Source organism: Martes martes, assembly GCF_963455335.1.
Source record: "Martes martes genome assembly, chromosome: 6".
NCBI lineage: Eukaryota > Metazoa > Chordata > Mammalia > Carnivora > Mustelidae > Martes > Martes martes.
The window spans coordinates 85,692,514-85,714,532 of record NC_137893.1 but is presented as its reverse complement, the minus strand read 5'-3'; the positions used below and the strand labels follow the sequence as shown (position 1 = coordinate 85,714,532).

The 22,019-nt window shown below is 54.1% G+C and overlaps 2 protein-coding genes across 2 annotated transcripts in view; both read left to right on the top strand.

Annotated features, from left to right (window-relative positions):
- KIF6 (kinesin family member 6) overlaps window positions 1-3,774 on the top strand; it is a 421,803-nt gene extending 418,029 nt beyond the window's left edge. Inside the window, exon 22 of the mRNA XM_080807059.1 lies at window positions 2,832-3,774. Coding sequence (XP_080663185.1) covers window positions 2,832-2,842 — 11 coding nt within the window. The 3' untranslated portion in view covers window positions 2,843-3,774. The remainder of the gene's footprint in view (window positions 1-2,831) is intronic.
- Window positions 3,775-15,176: 11,402 nt separating this feature from the next.
- Window positions 15,177-21,587, top strand: KCNK16 (potassium two pore domain channel subfamily K member 16; the record flags this gene model as incomplete). The annotated part of the gene is made up of 5 exons (XM_080806175.1): window positions 15,177-15,389; window positions 18,441-18,555; window positions 19,834-20,000; window positions 20,887-21,052; window positions 21,364-21,587. The coding sequence occupies 5 exons, from the start codon at window positions 15,177-15,179 to the stop codon at window positions 21,585-21,587; spliced, it is 885 nt and encodes a 294-aa protein (XP_080662301.1).
- Window positions 21,588-22,019: the final 432 nt, after the last annotated feature.

The window sequence follows — 22,019 nt, the reverse complement described above, 5'->3', positions numbered from 1 at the left end:
TGGTGTCGGTCTCTTGGCCCCCACCCTCCCCGCAGCTGGGGAGCTTTGTTCTCCAAACAAATAGTGGCCTGGAAGTAATTCATCAAAACAAAAGTTCAAGGGTTCAATTTTTATTCTTAAGGGAAAAAAAAAAATTTAGTGACCATGAGGCTGCAAAGGAAGTTGAAGAAGGGTGACGGGGGATCCCCGTTCCACCAGGTCAGGGCCAAAGGGCCAGCAGGTGCGGCCTCACCGCCCGGCAGCAGATGGCCAGGACCCAGCAGGCAGCACTTTCCACGCAGCCCCCTTATCAGGCCTCCCCGTCAGGCAAACATGCAGGCCGGCCCTAGGCACCTTCCCCAGCCAAAGCAAACACTTCCCTCTCCCCTGCCCTGGGCTCCCTCTGCTCTTAATTTAGCGGCACTGTCTGTCTGGGCTTCTTCAGCAGTGCTCATTATGGGGAATTTGTGACTATCAGCCTGGGAGCAGGAGCCCAGAAAAGGTGATTTAACGTACGCCTCGCCCACCGGCTCTCGCACTCCACCAAGGGCCGGGATGAATCTAGTTGATTTAGGATTCATGGAAAAGCTGTGGAACGTTTAAATCCCTGCCAGGGGCACGTGTGGACAGGTATATATCCCCCCTATGGGGCGTTTGTCATCCATGGTGTCAAATCTGCTGTTTCTAACTGCCGAGCATGGCTTTAAAATCTGAGAAAATGAGATTAACCCCTTTCTAGAGTGCTTTAAAAAAAAATCTTCCTTAATCCCTGCAAAAAGTTTGGAACTTTTTTCATACGGACAGGAACCTTGGTGTGACCCCCATGACCACCATGCCCTTTTCTCTGGCTGGTGCCAGGAAGAGGCTCTGCCAAAAGCCTCAGAGCCTCCTGCCCCCTCCCCCGACTCCTCCATCCCCAGCCAGAGAAACCCTCCAGCTCTCCTCTGTGCTGGATCCATCCCAGCGAAATGGAGAGAACCTAGAACTGGGTGAGGGAGGAGGCCCAAAGGCAGGGCTCCTTGAAACCCTCAGCCCTGTGTGACCTTGGGCACATCACCTTCCCTGGCCCCCTCGCACATCTATCAAGCTCAGATTCTGCCTCCATCCAGGTGGCCAGCCCCTCCTGAGAAAACGTCCATAAAAGTCCCCTCTAAGCAGCCAAGAGCCAGGGAGCCGTTAGTGGGGAAACTGGCCTTGGTGGTGAGAACTGGCCCCACACGGTAAGGAGTGATTTCCTGTCTGTGGTTTCTCTGCGGCAATACCCTCCAGTCTGGGAACCTACAGTCATGAAACCCCAGCACTGACAGCTCCACCACTTCCCGGGGCTCATCAAGTCAAGAAAGGGCACCTTTTATCTGGGGTGGAGGTCTGTGTCTGAGGGGCCCTCCGAGCCCTGCTCTGTGGCACTCCACCCTAGCCCCAGCACTGCCCAAGTCACCACAGCAGGACAGTGTCTGGGGTGGGAGCTGGCTCAGACCCTAGGCCCCTTTCCATCGGCAGCGCTGACGCGTCCTGGCCCAGGCTGGAGGAGGAGAGGCCAGACCCACGTGCCTGCTGAGCCCCAGTACCTGCCCTCACCATCCTTGGACTAGAGAGCCAAAGACAGTGGGCTTCAACCCTGGCTCCTCATGGGTACTACCTGTCTCCCCAACCCCCGTCCCATGCCCTGGGCGTGGGTTTCCTATGTGCAGCAGAGCTGGGAACCATGGGTCCAGAGTGCCTGGAATGCATCCCTTCAGACGCCCTGGGGTGCCTGGTCTTCCTTCCTGCCCTAAGATTCAGTCAGAACAGCGAGGAATGTCTGAAAGCTAAGGACCAGCTCTATTTCACTAAACAGCCTGGGGTCTTGCATTCAGAATTAGATCTGAAAGACCAAGAGCCCATTGCCTTGACTTGTTTTCAACCTCTTCCTCCCCATCACCTGCCACATTCAGTGTGTCACTGAGAATGACCTGGTTGTCCTCCGCAATGTCAGACAGACCGTGCCCGCCCTATACTCCCCACCCCCGGCCACCCCCAGGCCAGGTCCCTGTGAGCACAATCAGATGACCGCTGCCTTCAAGCTCTCTGCCCCCTACAACTGTTTGAAACATTCTCTTCCCAAGCCCTCTGGCTCCTATTAAGATAGCCAAACTTTAAACAAATTAACTGCTTGTCACTCACACCATTTCTTCTTACGTGTTAATATGCCGGGAAATCTAGGGGTCTTGTTAAAAGGTAGGTCCTGATCAAGTAAGTCTGGTCTGGGGGCCGAGATTCCGCACTTCTTAACAAATTTCCTGGGGATGCCAGTGCCGCTGATGGACACTTTGAGAAGCAAGGAGCCATGCTAGCTAGCTTTCTTCTTCCGGGGACCTCACCTGCTCCATCAATCTGGATACTCAGAAGGAGGCCCAGAGAATGAACATGATTTGCCCAGCCACACCATGGGTTGGGGACTGTCGTGGCTACAACTCAGGGGCTCTGGCTCTTAGCCCAGAGAACCCTTCTCCATGTCCCGCTGTGGTGGTCAGAAAGAGCCACCCTGAATAAAATGAGTGTCAGGAGCCAAAAGCAAAAAGAGACTCTTTTGGAGAATCGAGCAGGGGTGTCTGTGAAAACTGTGGGCTTGGACAATGAGTACAGGTCCTGGCTCAGGGAGATTAAGCTTTTGCAGAGGACAAAGGAGGTGTCATCCTGCAGAGCTGGGGGGATAAAGACAGCCCCTGGGAGTTGGGGCACTGGGAGGCATGCCACCCCAGAGCCGAGGGAAGTGAGCTGCAGCCTCCTCCCCGTGCTCTTTGCCCTTCCATCCGCGAAGAAACCAGTGCCCCGATACAGAGCCTAATCGAGAACATCCTGTCTCCTTTCAGGTTTCCAGTAGGTGTCCAGCCGCAGGAACGGAGTATGGATGAAGGAAGGTGCCTTTTCTCACTCAGCCTGGCTTCAGATGTGATCTGCGGGCTGCTGAGAGCTTCTAGTGATTTTGGCTCCAATAGAAGGGGCTGTGTTTCCTTAAGGATGGTGTCCTGGAGGCCACCAGCAAGCCTGGGGCTAGGGCTTAGGGTGCCGTCCTTGCTGTGGGTGCTGGAGATAGTGCCAGGATGCTAGGGGCGGGATAGGGGCTTCCACTCACTCTTGTAGTGATGCTTCCCATGGTCAATTATAAACCTGGGACGTTATGAAATAATACCATCAGAACGTAGTGACAGGGGAAGCTCATGCTGGTAGAATAGGGGAGAAAGCTACCTACCAGCCAGCTGTACGAGCCCAGGAATGGCTAGGGCAAGCCAGGCAGCAGAATACAACACAGCAGAATACAAAGCATCTTGATGGCCAGTCCTGATCTCCCAAACCAAACTTCTACCATCACCCTCACGGCCCGGGTGACCATAGGCAGTGCCTGAATCAGCCGTATCTCCAGGGAGCCACCCAGCGAGGTCCAAGGACATCGGTGCACCCCGAGAGCAGGAGACGGCTCTCGAGAGCTCTGCAGAGAGCTTGAGAAGGGGCGGTATGGGCACCTAGGGCCTCACACCCTCACTCAGCCACTTGGGGCTCTGTAGGATTTGGGCTGAAACCTCCCACTCCCACCAGGGAAATAGAGCTGCTGGGGGCTTGCCTCGCTGAGCCTTTCCAGCACTCCAGGACCTGGCTGCAGGATACAGGAGGCCCTTGGAGAACCGCCTCCTGGCCTGCGTCTGGGCAGCGGCAGCAAAGTCCCAAGTCAGCTGTAGGTAGGGAGGGGTGTGGAGTCGGGAGAGGAATGGCACCTGCGATGAAGCAAAGTAAATAAAAGTGTCCGTCTACCACCCCCACTATCTCTGTCCTGTGAATACAAGACCTGCCACCCCGGAGAGAGGACGGGGAGAAAGTACATATAAGTGGCTTATTTTCTCCCCTTGCCCAGACTGGGTAAAAGGATCATGCAGGAGAAGCTGATGATGGCAGTTCAGAGCCAGGCAGCCCATAGAGCCCCTCTAATCCATACCCTCACTGATAATATTAGAAACCTGAAACAGAGTGGAGGGGCTGGCTTCTAAGGGCTAGTTAGTGGCAAGTGTCCCCTCTTTGGGGGGCTTTCCCTGACCCCCTGACAGGAGCCACTGCCGTTTCTCTGTTTCATTTTGCCCATCACTATGTGACATATCATCTTTCTCTATTTGCTTATTTCTTTATGGCCTGCCACCTCCCCCCATCCCCCCAAAACTAAATGCTCCATGACAACAGGGACCTGTGTGTCTTGCTCACTGCCGTGTGCCCAGCACAAGCTGGAACCAAATAAATACTCCTTCAGTTAATGAGCAGCAGAGTCAGAGCCCAGACCTCCTATTTCTCAGGCTCACATCTGTCCCATGCCTTTACTCTGGCTCTGCGACCGAGGCCCATTGAGGAAGAGTCCAGTCTCCCTGGTCAACTTCCAGCCCTCATGGTTCAGTGGCACATTGTAAGTCCTCCATAAAGTCTATAGAACCCGGGAAGATCAAATAGAGCCCTTGCAGCCTGGTCCTCGAAGCCTCCCCGAGGCCACGGGGCAGACACGTAGCAAACACACACACTCTCAAGAGCACAGAAGGCAGCATGGTGTTGGCCAGAGCCCCTCAGAGACAGCCTCAGTGTACCTAGCACACCTGAGGACCTGCCGCCCTCTAGAGCTGGTTAGAGTCTATTGACTTTAGATCTCCTGCTGAGAACTTATCTCCGGGATCCAAAGGCCTTATTGACAGAGATGTGTGGTATGGCCCCACTCAGGGTGTGAACCCACAAAGGCAAGGGAGGAAATGAAGAAGAGAGAAAAACAGACAGCTGGGTCATGGTGTCCTGCGGGGAGTCATATACAAAGTGTATACAGCCCCTAGAGAGGGAGCTTCTCTCCAAATTTCCCCTCCTGATGGAAGCTGGCTCTTGGACATGGACACAGGCGTGGCCACAGTGCATCTTCTCCAAAATTCACTGGCCTCTGAAAGAGGAGAAATGGAATCAGACTCTGGAAAGACTGTCCAGCAAGCCTGAGTTCACCCCAGGCCAAACTGTGGAGCTTTCCAAACCGTCTTCTGGAAAGCAGCCTGGCCAGTGACTCTAGCCCTGTCCCTACTAGAATTCAATTTGCTCTGCTGTTCACTTAATAGGGGATGTGAGGAGGAAGGTGGCTGTGATGCTAGGAGGATGGGCTTGCCCAGATCTTACTAAAAGGGATTTTTAGGAAGTAGATAGAGAAACTGTGGTAGATCGAAATAGCCAGTCTTAAGACTTTACCCCCTATAATAAAATTACACATTCAAAGCTTTGCCATGGCCTCACAGCAGCGGGGTCTACTTTCCTACCCCTTAAATCTGGACTTCGTCCTGTGACTTGCCTTGGTCCATGGGATGTTAGCAGACATGCATGATTCAAGTCTTGCATGCTCAGGCTTGCCTCTCTGCACTCCAGGGATCTGCCTTGGGAAGAACATGCCCGGAATAGGTGCTGCCCCTTCAGCTTCCATCCCAGAACATCTGGAGAGCAGATCCGAGCCCAGCCTACATACTGGAGCCAAGCCCAGCTGACCCATAGCTTGGAGCAGGGCTTCCCGGTCAAGCCTAGCCCAGATCAGCTGAACCCCGGCTGACCCAAACACCCCACTATCATGAGAATAAACACTTGTTGACATAAGGCACTGAGACTTGGGGTGGTATGTTATGGAGCATTAATTGTAGCAATGGCTAACAGACACAGATATCGAAAACCAGAATCAGTATATGGCTAGATGCAGGATTTCTCAGAGTTCACTGTTTCTTTCCATGCTGCCTACTGAGAGTAAGGACTTGAGAGTTGCACTTGAGAGTAAGCTGTGTATAACAAAGCAGGACACCACTTAATGGCCATGATAGAGCAACAGGGACCTGACTTACCCTCCTGCTTGAAATAACTGAAGACTAGACAAAATGTATAAAACAGTGGAAAAAGGCAGTTACAGGACACGGACCCCAAGGGAAGGGAAACAAGGGAGATAGGTGAGCCCAAGATGGTGGAACGTAACGGCCCACAGGACTTGGCCTCAGTCCAGAAAAAGGCCACCAGGGGGCGCCTAGTGGTTTCCTGAGTGGAGGAACTGTCACTAGGGGTCCAGGGAGGCCAAGGTGGCTTCCATCGGCAAGGTGAGGTGTAAGGGATGAGCGAGCTGCAGAGAGAGAGCAGACTGACTCCAAAGATCTTCAGAGGGTACTTTCAGGTCCCCAGCTCACAGCTGGGCCGTGCATGTCGGGGAGGAAATCACTCAGTGCTGGGGAAAGAACCACCAGAAAGGAGCAAGTGGAACAATTTCCAGAAATAACACAAGCTTGGGAATAGTTCGTGCTCCCAACAGCCGCCGTGGAGAAACCTTCTCACAAAAGAGTCATTGAACAGAAATCCCTTAAAGGTGCTGCCATGCAAGTGGGACCAAATTAGCTGTAGATCAAAGCTCTTCCAGTCCTGCCTAACAAAATCTAAAAAGCAAGCCTCAAGAGAGGCAGACTGTTTTCAGTGAGTTTCCAAACAACACTCAAAAATATTTAAAGGAGGGACTCCTGCGTGGTGCAGTCAATTAAATGTCTGACTCTTGGTTTCGGCTCAGGTCATAATCTCAGAGTTGTGAGATCAAGCCCCCACATCAGGCTCCACGCTCAGTGAGGTGTCTGCTAAATTTTCTCTCTCCCTCTTGCTCTGCTCCTCCCCAAGCTCACTCCCTCTCTCAAATAAATAAATCTTTTTAAAAAACTAATTAAAGGAATAAAAAAAAAATCTAACCCCTAGCAATGTAGAAGTGACACCCAGTAAAAAAAATTATCAAGCATTCATAGAGGCAGGAAAGTACAGCCCATAGAAAAACCAATCAGAAGAATTAGAAACAGCCCCATGAGTGACACAGATGATTGAATTAATAGACAGGGACTTTTTGTTTTTAATGCAATGGGTATATGTTCAAACTATAGGGAGAAAGATGCACCTTGTAATTCCTCAAATGCAAACATGACTCAATCATCTGGTCATTCTTTTAACAAGGATGTGTCATCCACTGTGCTAAATTCCAATGACTCAGAGGCGACCAGATCAGAGAAAGTGCCAAGCATCTTTGAAATTATGTTCTAATTAGGGAGACGGACAACAAATAAGCAAGGGAATCTGAGCTAAGAAGGAGTTGGGATGGGATAGGGTGGGCCTGGGCTCAATGTCAAGGTGGGTCAGAGTATAAAAGCCAGGGCGGGGTACCAAGAGGAAGGTGGGAGAGGCAGGCTCAGGACTAGAATGGTAGGTAAGGGGTTCAATGATGTGAAGAGGCCTGGGGCTGAGCGGTCTATTTGGAATTTGGAGCATGGCAAAGGGGGCCCTTGGGGGATCTGAGCCATCGAAGAATATGGAGGGAGACTACTTCGTGATGTGTGTCCAGGGGTCTTCCAGGGCAACCAGGCAGAGGAGGTGTAGAAAGCTTGGCTGTGAATTTTGGAAGTTGAAAATGTCCATGTAAAATATGGGAGGAAAAACAGCATTTCCAGCTCCAATATAGCAAGTGGCCCCTGACCATGGCCCTGGATGCTTCTTTCAGGGCAAGGGAGGAGGTAGCAAACTTTTTTTGGGTTAACTGCTCTGTTTGGGTTTCGATGGCCAAGTGCTGGTGAGCAGGCCTGAGCCCGTTTTATGCACACTGAGGGGGAATTCAGAGCAACCAGCAAGCAGAAAGTAGGTGAGGGATCCCTCCCTCTTGCTTCACTCAATTCCTTGTCTCAAGAAAGCAGCCCTTCCCTAGAGCAGCCCTATACTGCCTGTACTCCATCCCCGGTATGAGATACTAGTGTCATGTCTCCTTGGAAGTATCTTTTGGGCTTGCCTTTTCAATGACTTTCCTTAGAACCAGGCAAGGAGATGCCCTTGGCCATGCCTCAGAGTAGCCAACACTTTGAAGTACCTTGCCAGAAAGTTTCTAAATCTTCCAGTGCTGGGACCTGCCATGACCAACAGTGTCATCAACAAGGCCCATGTGGGCCTTGTTCCCTTTCCTTCAGGTTTTTTTTTTTTAAGATTGATTGATTGATTGATTGATTGATTTGGCAGAGCACAAGCAGGGGGAGCATCGGTCAGAGGGAGAGGGAGAAGCAAGCTCCCCTCAGAGCAGGGAGCCCAATGGGGGGCTTGATTCCAGGACCCTGGGAACATGACCTGAGCTGAAGGCAGACGCTTAACCAACTGAACCACCCAGGCATCCCTTTTCAGGTCATTCTTGCATGGGGTGGTTGACCAGATGCCCCAAGCTACTTTAGGATTCATGCCTATGGAGGTGTGCTGGGGTCCCTTAATCAATCCTTCATTCCAGGAGAACAGCCCGGTGAACAGATCATTCCGCTGACCGGTGCAGCATTCCACTCATGACACTGCTCAAGACTGGGCCACCAGAGTGGTGCTGATGTAGGACAAAGAATCTTCACACGCCCTGAATGGACAACGAACAAATCCATGAGTACCTGTTCTCTGCTCCATTCTGAATCTTCACCAAAAGTCATACCTCACATGGGATAATTTTAATCGAATTGCTTCTATGGACAGGAGCAGGCCTGGCCTTTTCTGTACTCTCAATTCCTCCATTCACTATGTCTCTCAGGTCCTGGGGAGGCTCTGCCCCTCCCTGCAGCCAGGATGGGCCCTACCTTGGTCAACACTCCACATCCACACCCTGGTCCGTGTCTTCCTGGGCTTATTTCTGCTGTTGCTCCAATGCATCTTACAGCTCTGGGTTTTTCCATAGTAGGCAGATGTAGGGAGACACAGGGCAGATGTAGGCAGATGTAGGGAGACACAGGGGTTTCTTTGGGGGTGTGGGAGGGCTTCTTTCATATGGGGTATCTGATGGAGCCCTTACCAATCACTTTGCCTTGTTCAAATTTAGTGGCCATCAAGAGAGAGGCATGATCTTCCCACTCCTGTCATCTCCCAAGGGCATTTGTCTGACAAGCTGAACGACTCCAGTTCAGTTCCACAGATGAGCTATTGCCCTACAGAACTGACAACTATAATGCCTCAGGAAAAGAGGCAGAGAACTAAGAGTCTAACAGACCCTGGCAGTATCCCCCAGCCCCCCGGCAGGTCCCATGTGAACAGTCCCTGTCCACACCAACGGCTTCCCATCTCAAGTACCCATCTGTCTCTACCCGAAGGTTCTCTTTGGCCACAAGGGCATTCTCGGCCCACGTGCAGGGCAGACCAGCAGCGCAAGAGTTAGTCTCTCCTAGAATAATCCTAAACTAATGAGGGAGGGGGGGCTGGTGGATAAACACCCCCAGCTTCCTCACCTCCCTGTGGGACAACTCTGAAGTGTGTCCCACACAGTGTCCCAGAGCTCCCCAGCGGCACACAGCGGTCACCTGTTCGATAACTCACCTTACATTGACTGCCCCTGTCTCTCCTCCCCAGTCTCTTGGGATCATCTCCTGGGATCACTTTCCCCATGAACCGCTCACACCCAGATTTTGCGTCAGGGTCTGCTCTGAGGCAAGCCCAAGGTGAACAGGGGCATCTACTTCAAAGTCACGGTAGGGGGCGCTCTTGCAATCAAGCCCTCCGGCTGGTAAAGTGGGAGTCTGGTCCCCAACTTCAACCAAAGCCCTGCTCTTCACAGTGCCACATACTGGGCCGCAGGGAAAGAGTTCATGTGGGAAAGGAGTCCTGCTGCTCCGAAAAAAACACAATGGAAAATCTGAACAAGGTCAGTACCAGGTGTGTTTGTTTGTTTTAATCCTTTCCCTCAAATCACCCCTCAGCTTTCTCCCTCCTCTCTGCTGGCCACAGAGCTGGGCCGGGCCTCCCTGCAATCCCACTCTCTGGCCGTGAGAGCAGAGCCCCACACAAACCCAACCTGCCCCTGCCCCCGACCATGATGCTCTCCCGCACCCCTCACTGTGGGGGACATCCACAAGGGGACCTGACCTGCCGCTCTGGCCCCATGGTGCTGCCCAGCCGGTGGGCACAGGGAGGCGGCATCTGAAACCAGCGCTCCTTTCCTCCCCGTGCCCTTTTCCCCACAGGGGATGTCCCTGGGGCAGGTGGGCCTTATCTTCTCCCTCCAATTCCGGTTTGGAACGTGCCCTGTCTCACTCGTGCGGATATGTGCCTATCGAGTGACTCCCCAAGCGAATGCCGATGTTGGTTGGCGGGGTGGTGGCCTGTCCTCTTCCTTATCTTGGGGCTCATTCAGATGGAAAGGGGCCCCAGGCCCAGCTGCTCTGTTTACTCTGCATTCTCTGCCCATTGTACACGAAATTGATCTGAGAGAGGTTTTGTTTTTCTTCTTTTTCCTCCAATCTCCTTATTAGTTCAGCCTCAGAAAGTCCCTTATCACTGCCGGATGTCAGGCCACACTCTGCCACCAGGCCTGGCCAGGTTCAGCTCTCCATTAATTGATTTTGCCCTCCCCACTTGGGGAGCACAAATTGGCTCTGCCCATTAGCAGAAATAATTCCCTGAAAGGAATTATAAATCAGGCCCTGCGTTCACCCGTCCCTCACAGTGCCGTGTGCCCACGTGGGGAGGTGTCAGGCAGGGAGACGGAGCACTTGAGGGCCAGGGCAGGTCCCCACAGTCATGCAGCTTCTCCCCTAAACCAGACGGAGGGAGGCCTCAGCCGACAGAAGGAGTGCCTGAAAAAGGTCCCAGCACAGAGGGCTCAACGAGCAACAAGTGTGCGCTGACTGAGTACAGGGAGAGAGAAAGGGGACTTGAAGGCCTCTTGACTTGACCCCCATCCACCGGTTCCGCCATTCCATTAACCACCCTTTGGCTCTGTGGCCTTGGGGTTTTCCTAAGGACCCAGTAAACTGGCAGTGCTCCTGGGAAGGATTCTATCTAAATTCCCGTCAGGTCTCCGGATGTGTGAAAAGTGAACATGAAGACAGGTGCGGTGAGAGGAGAGGAGAACACCAGAAGGGAAGGGCAAGCGGCCGGGCAAGGGGAGACAACGTTGCCGGCGCACAGGAGGTCCCCGGTAGGTAGGCCGCAAGTGAATGGACTGTCTTGCTCCCGATGAACCTGCCCAGGGCCAGAGGCGGCAGGAGGAGGGGAGCGGGCGCTCCAGGGAGGACTGATCCAGCCCTCCTTCCAGCCCAACACATCAGAGACCTACCTCTGGCCCCCCACACCCACCCTTTTCTCCCACACAGGTAGTCCATGCTCTTCCCCTTCATTTCCTTCCACCCGAGAACCACCACCATTGCCCGTGGACCGTGTGCAGAACCATCGAGGCCGCTCAGGCTACAGAGGATGCTAAGACCTGCCTGAGATCCCCCAGACATCCACAGATGAGCTTTCTAAATGATACAGGAGAGAACGCGTCACACGTTGAGCTTCTCTAGGGCAATAAAATAGGATTTGATTATCACATGGTCTTGCAGGTGTAACTACAACCCTAGCTAAAAGTCAGGAATTAGCAAGTCTGTAATGACGGGATGGTGGCCAACACCTTGTCATCCCATCTCTCTGGACCAGAAAGAAAAGTCTTGACACTTCCTTCCTCCTCTAAGACGAGCCCACATCCCAGCATGGTGCTGTCTGGGAAAGCCCTGGGTGCAGAGGAGCATCGTACAGGAGAGCTTGAGATCCCCAGGTGGCTTTGGGGAACCCAGAACATGTAGGATGGCAGAGAAGGCAGCTGCCAGCCTGGGCCGGGCCCCACCTAAACCCCAGGATGGATGAGGTGCTTTAGAGGACACGGAGGACACCGCGGCCTGCCCTCGGCACTGGTTACAGCGCTGAGATGTCCCCATGTTTAGCCTCCACATCCTGCCCTCACCTCAGCTCCCTGGGATTTATTGTTCCCGTTCGGGCCTCAGAGCAGATTAAGACCCTATGACACTCCCGCTTTCCTGATCATCCCCATATTTGGGATGGTAAAATTCTCCCCGTGGCTTTTACTTCCTACCATCTCTCTTCCCCTTCCTCGCCCTGGACATACGTGGCCACTGTCTCTGCCTCCCCATAGCCCCTTCCAAGTGACACGTGTCCGTGTGTGGCCCCCACGCCCCTGGCTGGGGCAGAGAGGCTGAAGGTAGTGCCTGACACAAGGATGGCCGGACATCTGTGAAGTGGCCCACGTGAAAAGGTTCCCTCAGACCCTTGGCCTCTCACCACAGAGGACCTGAGGCAAAGAGTAGCAAGAGGAAGAACAGAGGACACAGCACCTGAACAGCACCTGATGCTGCCTGGAAGCCGGGGGTGGCCTGGAGCAGAATTCTGTCCCAGCAGAGGGAGGCTGGGACGAGCAGAGGGGCCACCCCGCGAGGAGAGGGGACGAAGCCCATGACTGGTCAGGAGTGAAGACATGGGCTGGGTTGTTCCAGAACCCTGGCGGCTCCTGGTTTCCGACCACAAATTGTTTCAATTACTTAAGATAACTGGAGTGTGTTCCTAGTCCTTCCAACTCAAATAAGCCTTGAACTATGAAAACAACAACAACAATGGGAAAAACTTGTGTAGCCACTGGGGACTCACAGGACACCTAATAGTGGCTTGAACAAAGAGGGGTTATGTTTCTAACATTTTTGAAACCTAGAGATGGGCATGCCCAGGAATGGGCAGAGCATCTTTGCAACACCCTTGGCCATTCCCTCAAGGACATGAGGTGGCTCGGCAGGGCCAGTCCTCTGTGTGAGGGGGGCAGTGGGGCCTGCTGCAGCTGAGGCCCCTATGGGGACAGAGCGGCTTTACCCCACACCTCCACAGCAGGCTCCACACTCATCCAATTGGCCAGAACTGGATCACATGGCCACCCCGGCTGCTAGGGAGCCCCAAAAGTGTGTGCAAGGGGCACCATCCATCCTCCGAACCCCTCCCCATTTCTGTGCCCCTCTTCCCCCTCTTTAATGTGTTTTTTGCTTCTAACGATGTGGCCTGCCTATCACCTGGGACTCCATAAACCGTCCTCAGGCTACCGGAGCCGTTCTACCTGCTGCAACCGGCGGGTGTGGGATTATGAAAGCCCAGCTCCCCTGCCTTCACCTGGGACTCGCAGGGTGTGCATTCCCCACCAGGGCTCTCCGGGAACCAGGCAGAGCTGGGACTACGGTCCCTTGTGTGGCCCCACCTGCCCTACATTCTTATCGGTCCTCCCCTAGTCCACTGTTCACACACAAATCCTGCTCTCAGGGCTGCTCCCGGAGACCCCGACGAAGAGCCTGGGGAGCAGGTTTATCATGATGGGTTGGACGGATCACGCTCCATTGCCTGGAGCCGACATGTACACACACGTGGGACTCTGTTAGCTGGGAGGGAGGGAAAGGGTGCAGGCAGAGGCTCGTGTTGTCCACTGCCCCAGCTCATCAGACAAAACGTGAGCAGGGAACTTGATTCTCACACAGGGCCGGTACGAAGGTACAACGGTGTGGCTGCTTTGGGAAAACAGTCTGGCACTTCTCAGAAAGTTCGAGTGACCACACGACCAGTACTCCACTCCTGGAGACATGAAAACCTACATCCTCACAAACACTTGTCCACGAATATTCGTGGCAGCATCATTCATAAGAGCCGAGAAGTAGAAACAACTCAAATATCTATCAGCTGACGCATGGACAAATAAAATTCTCTGCTCTGTCCTATGGAAAAGGACACAGCGCTAAAGAAGGACGAAGTACTGAGACGCATGCCATGGTATGGATGAACCTTGAAAACATCACACCAAGTGGCCAGGCACAAGAAGCCCCATATGGTATCAGAACACGTCTATGAAATGTCCACAACAGAGAAACTCAGACAGAAAGCAGATGGATGGCTGCCTGAGGCTGAGGGGGCAAGCTGGGTGGATGGGGAGGATAGCTAAGAGGGGATAGGGGATTGGGGATATAGCATGATTCTGAACATACTAAAAGCCATTCAACTGTATACTTTAAAAGTGTGAATAAAGGGCACGTGGGTGACTCAGTCTGTTAAGTGTTTGGCTTCAGCTCGGGTCATGATCCCAGGGTCCTGGAATCAAGTCCCACATCCGGCTCCTTGCTCAGTGGGGAGCCTGCTTCTTCCTCTTCATCTGCCCTTCCCCCTCCTCATACTGTCTCTCTCTCTCAAATAAATAATAAAATCTTTTTAAAAAGTAATAAATGTGTGAATGATACAGTATGTGAATTATATCTCAATAAAGCTATTGCAAATACACACACAAGCAAAGAAGAGAAAAAGAGGAAAACACCCTCGATTCCACTCCCCTGAGAGAACCCTGTGAACATCTCAGGTCAGGATATACTTTAAACTGCTTTTTTGTTCATGCATACATCTTGCCGTTATGGTATGCTCTGAAGGCAACCTGCTGAAGGATTCCAAACACGGAAAACCATCAGCAAAAGCTATGAAGCAAGTGTGTCTAACTGCTTAGGAACATCAACCCCAATACCACTCCTGATCGAGGCTGTTATGTGTCTATTTGCTTTGCCCTGATTTGTCACCGAGTTTACTTACCCTCGGGTTTCCCCAATAGGCAGGTCAATCCTCCCAGCCCCATTCTGTAGCCAGGGCAACTGAGCACAAGGCAGAGTCACACCCATCCCAATTTATTTTTTTGTAAGATTTTAGTTAGTTAGTTGAGAAAGAGAGACAGCATGAGTGGGGAGGGGCAAAGAGGGAGGGAGAAATAGAATCTCAAGCAGATTCCACGCTGAAGAGGGAGCCCGATGCAGGGCTCAATCCCAGGACCCTGAGAGCATGACCTGAGCTGAAACCGAGAGTCAGGTGCTCAAATGACTGAGCAATCCAGGTGCCCTCCCCCCACCAACATCCTGATTTCTTCCCAGCTTGGGGCATGAAGCATCATGGATGAAAAACTGGGGGCTGCGGAGGGTGCCCCTTCAGACCAGGGCAGAACAAGAGGGAAGCATTTGATTTGGTCCAGAAATACCCATCCAACCTAGAGGCCAAGGACAAGGCAAGATGACCTCAGGAGGACCCTCTAGGTCTCTTTGAGGGGTTCATGCCACTGACTTGTGCTCTCCATGGTGGAAAAAAAAAAAAAAAAAGGCTGGTTGGGGGTGGCAGGCCTGTTTGCACTGGAGGCACTTAGCGCAGCCAAGCTGAGCCGCACTGTTCAAACAGACTCCCCGGCCTCCAGACACCTGTGCTGAGGAGGACGAGAAGAGTGAAGCAGGCGGGAGGCTGAGCACGGGTCCCTGCGCACGTTCCACCTCTCCTCCCACAGGCAGCCCCCCGAGCCCCGGCAGCATCCTGGCCACACCATGCCCCGAGCCGGGCTCTGCAGCTGCTGGGGAGGCCGGGTGCTGCCCCTGCTGCTGGCCTATGTCTGCTACCTGCTGCTCGGCGCCACTGTCTTCCAGCTGCTGGAGAAGCAGGCAGAGGCTCAGTCCAGAGACCAGTTCCAGTTTGAGAAGCTGCGCTTCCTGGAGAACTACACCTGCCTGGACCAACGGGCCCTGGAGAAATTTGTACAGGTGAAGGGGAGAGGCTGGTGTGGGATGGCGGGCAGAGTGCGGGTTCTCACAGCAGGTCCAGAGCTGCCCCCAGGGCTGGTGCCCTGTTCAGACGCAGCATGTGCTGGCTGAGCACTGGGCCGGGTTCTGGCCCCAGGTCCAAAACCAGATTGCCGTGCCGCTTCCACTCACTGGCCCCAAACGTCCTCCTCTACAAGGTGAGGAGAATAACCTCATGTGAGCGCAGACGTTTACAGCAAATCAAAAGCACCTTTTTAAGCTGACACTCGCGGCATAAATGTGAACTGTGTGTCAGTGTTATCAATATCTCAAATTTCCTTCTCCCACACTCTGCCCTTCCCCTCCCCAAAGGGCACGGCTGCTAATCCTGCTGTCCTCTCCCTGCTCACACCCCGTGAGGGCTGACCACACATGAGGGCTGTGGGGACAGGAGACACAAAGATAGATGGGGAGCAGGGGCCAGGGAGACAGCCCCAGCAAGGTGTCCTTAGGGGGAGGTCTCTGGTGGCAGAGCTGTTCCCTCCACCCGACCTGGGTCCCTTCTGCTTCCCTGCACAAACTCTGGCGCCCCAGCACCCTCTCATCAAGAAGCAAGGCAAAACCACAGTGTCACCTTGGAGACCAGGGGGCCCTGTGAATGTCAATACCCACCACGAAGGAACAAGCCCAGTGCAGAGTCATCACAAAGACAAATGACACTTAGTGAGCTTGCCTAAAACAGTGGGGAATCCAGGCATCCTGATGGGGTCAGAGCAGTCACGATCCATCCTCTGGAGCCGAGCATTTTGTATGTGTTTCCTCATAACAACCTATTACCATCACTGTCTCCAGTCGGCAGGTGGAAACTGAGGCACAGAGGGGTGGAGTGTTGGCAAGACTGCAGGGTGAGTGATAGAGACAGAACTCACCCCAGGCCAGATGCCCTTCACCATACAAATTAGCAGAAGAGCAGGGTTGGGGGCAGGTAGAATAGGGCCTAGAGCAGCAGTTCTTCAACTGTGGACCAGATGTGACTGCATTACATGGGAGAGTCCTTTGGAAATGCCAGCAATGGCGCCCGGCCCAGACCCTTGGAATCAGCAGCTCTGGGGGCAGCCCAGCAACCTGTCCTTCATCAGCCCTCCAGACCATGCCCATACCCTCAAGGTGGAGATGAGATGACATAGAAGATGATGGGTGGGCTGAGTGGTCAGAGAGCACTTTCTGGAGATGTGAGACCCCTGTCCAGGCCCTTGCTCCCAGGAAATGAGGCTTCTTTGCTCTCTGGCAGTATAGGGCTGGGGCCATGGCACCCCTGTGGGGCTGAGAAGGGCTCTGGAGCCTCCCAAGACCTCGGGGGATAAGGCAGAAGCCCCGGAGTCTGTGACACCTTCTCCTCCCTCAGCCTAGGGTTAGAGGCGAAACCCAGGAGCCAGAGTGTGCTAGAAGGATTGGAAGCTGGGATCTAACTAGCTCTGTAAACAGAGGTGGGAGACAACAGGCTTGACGGCAGCCCCAGCTGCTGATTAATGACACCCCTCCCTGGCCTCCTCAGGGAAGCCAGGATACCCCTGTCCTCAGCCTCCTGGGGAGGGAGCGTCAGTTGCCAGGGATGCCTGGCTGACAGGAAGAACACTGGTCTAGAATTCCAGAACACATATTACTGGTACAATCACAAGAGGAAAAAGCTGTTAGCAGCACCAGAAGCTGTATTAGAGACTCTTCCATAAGGAAAAGGCCTTGCCCAGTGTCACAGGACTCATGTCTGACTTTCCCAACTACATGTGGATTCTTAGAGAAAAATGGAAGGTTGCACTGGGGGCCCCACCCTCAGTACCCTCACCGAATCAAGGCCTCTTCCTCAGCAGGATGGAGATCTTCAGGTTGGCCGTGGGAGACAGCTGGGCCCAGGGCAAGTGCTGCTCCCAAGGGGGAGGGTCTCCAGGGAGCCAGCGTGTTCCAGAATGTTCCATCCTGGCCTCTCGGGGTGTGTGGGAAAGGGAAGGAGACCAAAGTCCGCATTCGAAGAGACCAGTTCTGCCAAAGTGAAGAAAAGCAGACAGCCTGTGTCATGACTCCCAGACTGGCCCAGCCTACCAGGGCCACCCCACCCTGGCAGGGAGCACGCTCGTGCAGCCAGTGGGGAAAAGGTTCTCACGGGAACTAGAGGCCGGAGTGGCCCTTCCCCCACTGCCTCCTCCTGCTTTGGGGGCTCTATCAAGTGGCAAGGCGGTGCTGCTGCCTGGGACAATGCACGGTGACAGGATGGGACTGGGGGGCAGACTGGAGAGGGACCCCTACCCATCTCCAAGAGGCCTGGGCCTAGGGACACAGGGGCTTTGGTTGAGCCCACAAGCGTTCAGGTTGTGTAAACACACTCAACACACATGCACACACATGCAACTTGGAGAACCCATGCACGTCGCAGGCATACAACACACCACCCAGAAACACTGCTACACACCCGACCTTTGCCCAGGCCTCTGATGGAATTTCCCTTACCCGTGGGCCCGGGCTGGGTATCACTAGGGGGCAGCAAAGAGCAAAGCTGCCAGCTCAGCTGGAAGTTGGGAGAGCACAGGATTCTAGGTCTCCACCATACACCCTGTTGGGAGGGCAGACCCATGGCTTTCCTGTGGTCTCCCAAACCCCACATTCCCCAGTAAGCCCTTCTGGAAGCATCTGACCTGAAGTCGTCCCATTGTCCTCACAACACACCTACGCCTCACCCTCTTGGCCATTGGCAGCATCTCCCACGTGCCCCACCCCATAAGCACCCTCTGCCTCCTTAGGCCCCCTCTCCCCTTCCCCCGCCCATGTTTACAGTTCACGTGGCAGTCAGCCCTGGCCCATGGAACAAGCTGTGGATTTGGAATCCAATGACCCTGGACAAGTCATTTATTTAGCTACTCAGCCGGAGCCCTGGTTTCCTTTCCTACAAAATGGAAGCAAGAGCCTCTAAGAATATCATTAAATGAGATAACAGGAAAGTACCCTGCTTGTCCACCAGCGGATGCCTCTGCTGCCTCCACCTCCTACACCACCCCAACCTCCCTTCCCCCACCACAACAGGTCATCATGGAAGCCTGGGTGAAGGGTGTGAACCCCAAAGGCAACTCCACAAACCCCAGCAACTGGGACTTTGGCAGCAGCTTCTTCTTCGCAGGCACGGTTGTCACCACCATAGGTAAAGGGTTGGGGTGGGGAAGGGCTTCCCCAAAGCCCCTGTCTTGGTTTGGGTTCCCCAGAGCAGAGGCTGAGATATTGTTTGTCTAAGAGATGATGCCAGGAAGCATGAGCAGAGAGGTGGGAAAGCAGGGCAGGAGAGGAGAAAATGCAGCATAGTTTGCATTGAGGAGCAGGGTCCCAGGGAGGGCCACTGGCCTTGCTCCCACCTGGACCCTCTCAGAGGCCAGGCAGAGCCCAGCCTCAGAACGGTGCCCGTGAGGGGCGAGGAAGCAGGGCTATTTACCTACCAGCTCCTGCCCTCGCTGGATGAGAGCTGATCCCAGATCAGCTCTCCAGGATTTGGAACTTGCCCACACACCCAGCATACTCTCAGGTAGAGAGAGATGCAGGGACTCGGGATTCAGAGCCACCTGTGTATACAGAAACCACACCCCCCCAGCTGCAGGGGATGCCCCAGGTGTTCCGAGGGGACAGGCCACCCAACAGCACCTGCTATACCCCCTCACCTAGAAAACCCACACCACCTCTCCCAAGGAAACCCCGGACCTCCCATATCCATGGTCTCCCCATCCATTCAATTAAGTTTGATTCCACACACCTTCCTTGACCTCAGGGGACAACTGTAGCGGAAGGAGTGGGGGTTGGGTAGGGAGGGTACAGACTTGGATTAGATCCAGGCTCAGCCCTCAAGGAGCTTCTGATCCAATGAAGAGGAATGAGATAAGCATGCAAAAAACAATAGTACAAAGCAAAGTAGATAATTAGACAGGAATGACACAAAGCACTATAAGGAATCACTCCTAGTAGGGAGGAAGACGGTGGCCGTCAAGAGGGCTTCCAGAGACAGTGTCCTTGGAGATGTGCCTTTCAAACACAAGCAGGAGTCTTTTTTTTTTTTAAGATTTTATTTATTTATTTGACAGACAGAGATCATAAGTAGGCAGAGAGGCAGGCAGAGAGAGGAAGGGAAGCAGGCTCCCTGCTGAGCAGAAAGTCCGGTGCGGGGCTCAATACCAGGACCCTGGGATTATGACCTGAGCTGAAGGCAGAGGCTTTAACCCACTGAGCCACCCGGGCACCCCCACAAGCAGGATTCTTACAAAGAGAGATCATTCTAGCGGGGCAGGGGGTGGGGGGCAGCAGAGAGAATGTTCTTGGGAACAGAGGAGCTTCCCCTCCACCCCCAGAGGTAGTGGAACATCACCTCTGCTCCAGCCTGTGGGGGAGGCCATTCTGAACTCTCCTCCATATTTGCACACTCCTCCTCCCCCTGCAGGATATGGTAACCTGGCACCCAGCACGGAGGCAGGCCAGGTCTTCTGCGTCTTCTACGCCCTGGTGGGCATCCCACTCAACGTGGTCTTCCTCAACCACCTGGGCGCAGGCCTGCATGGCCACCTGACTACCCTGGAGAGGTGGGAGGAGCAACCCAGGCGCTCCCAGGTAGGGCCCCTTCCCACTTCCAGCCCTGCCACAATGGGATCCGTTGCAGGGTGAAAACGGAAGTTGACACCAAGACGCAGTTTGACAGGCAAGGTCTTAGGGGTCGATGCCTGTGGAAGAAAGGGCCCTGCAGAGGGAGAAGGTGAATTGTGATTGGGCTGGAATGAAGACTTGGACAGCCCCTCCTGGAGTTCGGCATTGTGTGTGTGGCCATTGGAGCTGGCCCCACAGGGGGCTGAATTGGCCAGGGGTCTATTCCCTGGTGTCCATCAGGCACAGGGTGGCCTTCCCGGGAAGGGTATGCCCTTAAGCCAGGCAGTCCTATGTAGCCAAGGGCCACCTCCAAAGAGCTGAGAGCTGGAGGCCACTGGCTGATGGCTGGTCAACAAGGTTTTCTCTGCAAGGGGATCTGGGTGGCACATCCTTGCGGTCATCACAGAGCTCCAGCACCTCCCCTTATGGTTGAAAATAAGCTCCAGGCCACCCAGCACACCCCCAGTGCCCACCAGCTTGGCCAGTTTGCAAAGCCAGGTGCATGAAGGAGAGCCGAGGTGCAGAGGAATCTGGGATAGTTCAGATCAGAGTCCCCGTGGGCCTATCCAAGTGTGATCTCCAGGCCCAGAGGAGTCTCCAGATTCCAGCCTGACCCACTAATGAAATCCCTCTGACCAAATATTTCCCCAGCCTGGGCAAGAGCGCACACACACAGTAAAACCCGCACCCCAAAGGTCTGCAGGCAAGAAAGGGACATAGCTATGGTCTAGCTCCACTCCATAGCTCCACTCCCAGATTTGTGTCCACCCACTCCCCCGCAACACACACACACACACATACACAGTCCTGGGGCCTTCCAAGTAGACTCAGAGGCAGACTCTCTCTCTCCCAGCTGCTGCAGATCCTTGGCCTGGCTCTGTTCTTGACCCTGGGGACGGTGGTCATTCTCATCTTCCCGCCCATGGTCTTCAGCCATGTGGAGGGCTGGAGCTTTGGGGAAGGCTTCTACTTCGCCTTCATCACTCTCAGCACCATTGGCTTCGGGGACTATGTTGTCGGTGAGAACAAGGCGGTCACACAGCTCAGGGTGGGGGCCACGGGGATTCAGGGGATGGGGAGATCTCTGCAGGTGGTAACTATTGAGCATCAGATCGTCCCTGGGTATCCAGTGGAGACCAGCAGTTTGTGAGACTGCTGAGGATTCTAACAGCCTTAGACATCTGTGGCCGGGGACACATGGCCCTTTCCCCGGGGACCCCCTCTATAGATCCTTGTTATGGAGAGGCCGGCGGGGACCCCTATGGAACCTGGGGCGATGGGGATTGTGCCCTCAGATCCCTGGCATGTATCATGTCTCATTCCCTGCCAGGCACAGACCCCAGCAAGCATTACATCTCTGTGTACCGGAGCCTGGCCGCCCTCTGGATCCTCTTGGGCCTGGCATGGCTGGCGCTGATCCTCCCACTAGGTCCTCTGCTTCTGCACAGGTGCTCCCAGCTCTGGCTGCTCAGCAGGGGACTCAGCCTCAAGGACCGGGAAGCCCCCGAGATGGATGGGCTCCCCAGACCTCAGAAGATCCCCATCTCTGCGTGAGGTCTCCAGGGGCCTCAGGAGCCCTTCCCACTTCCCCTACGCTTGTATGCCTTCCGGACTTCCTGTTCTGTGTCCCTTCCCACTCTCTTCCTAGCCAGGGCTGGTCTCAGGAGCTCTCCAGAGAGCAAAGGAGATGGGTTGCCCAAGCAAGTCACTGCAAGGAGATGTAGGACATGATGAAGGACAGATGTGTGTGGAGTGAGACGTGCATTGTTGTCCCAAAGCTCCTCCCCCAAACATGACCTGGCAAAGTCGAATCCAGATGTGGGTCACTCTGGCCAAGCCCCCATCATGCCCTCCCTGCATCCCCCCCACCCAGGAGACTTAGTCCAGTAGAGCAGACAAAAGCTGACTTTATTTTCACCTCACTTGATACATGCACAATGAGCATTTGCCTGTGCGTCCAGCAGAGTGCCAGGCTCTGGGGCCACA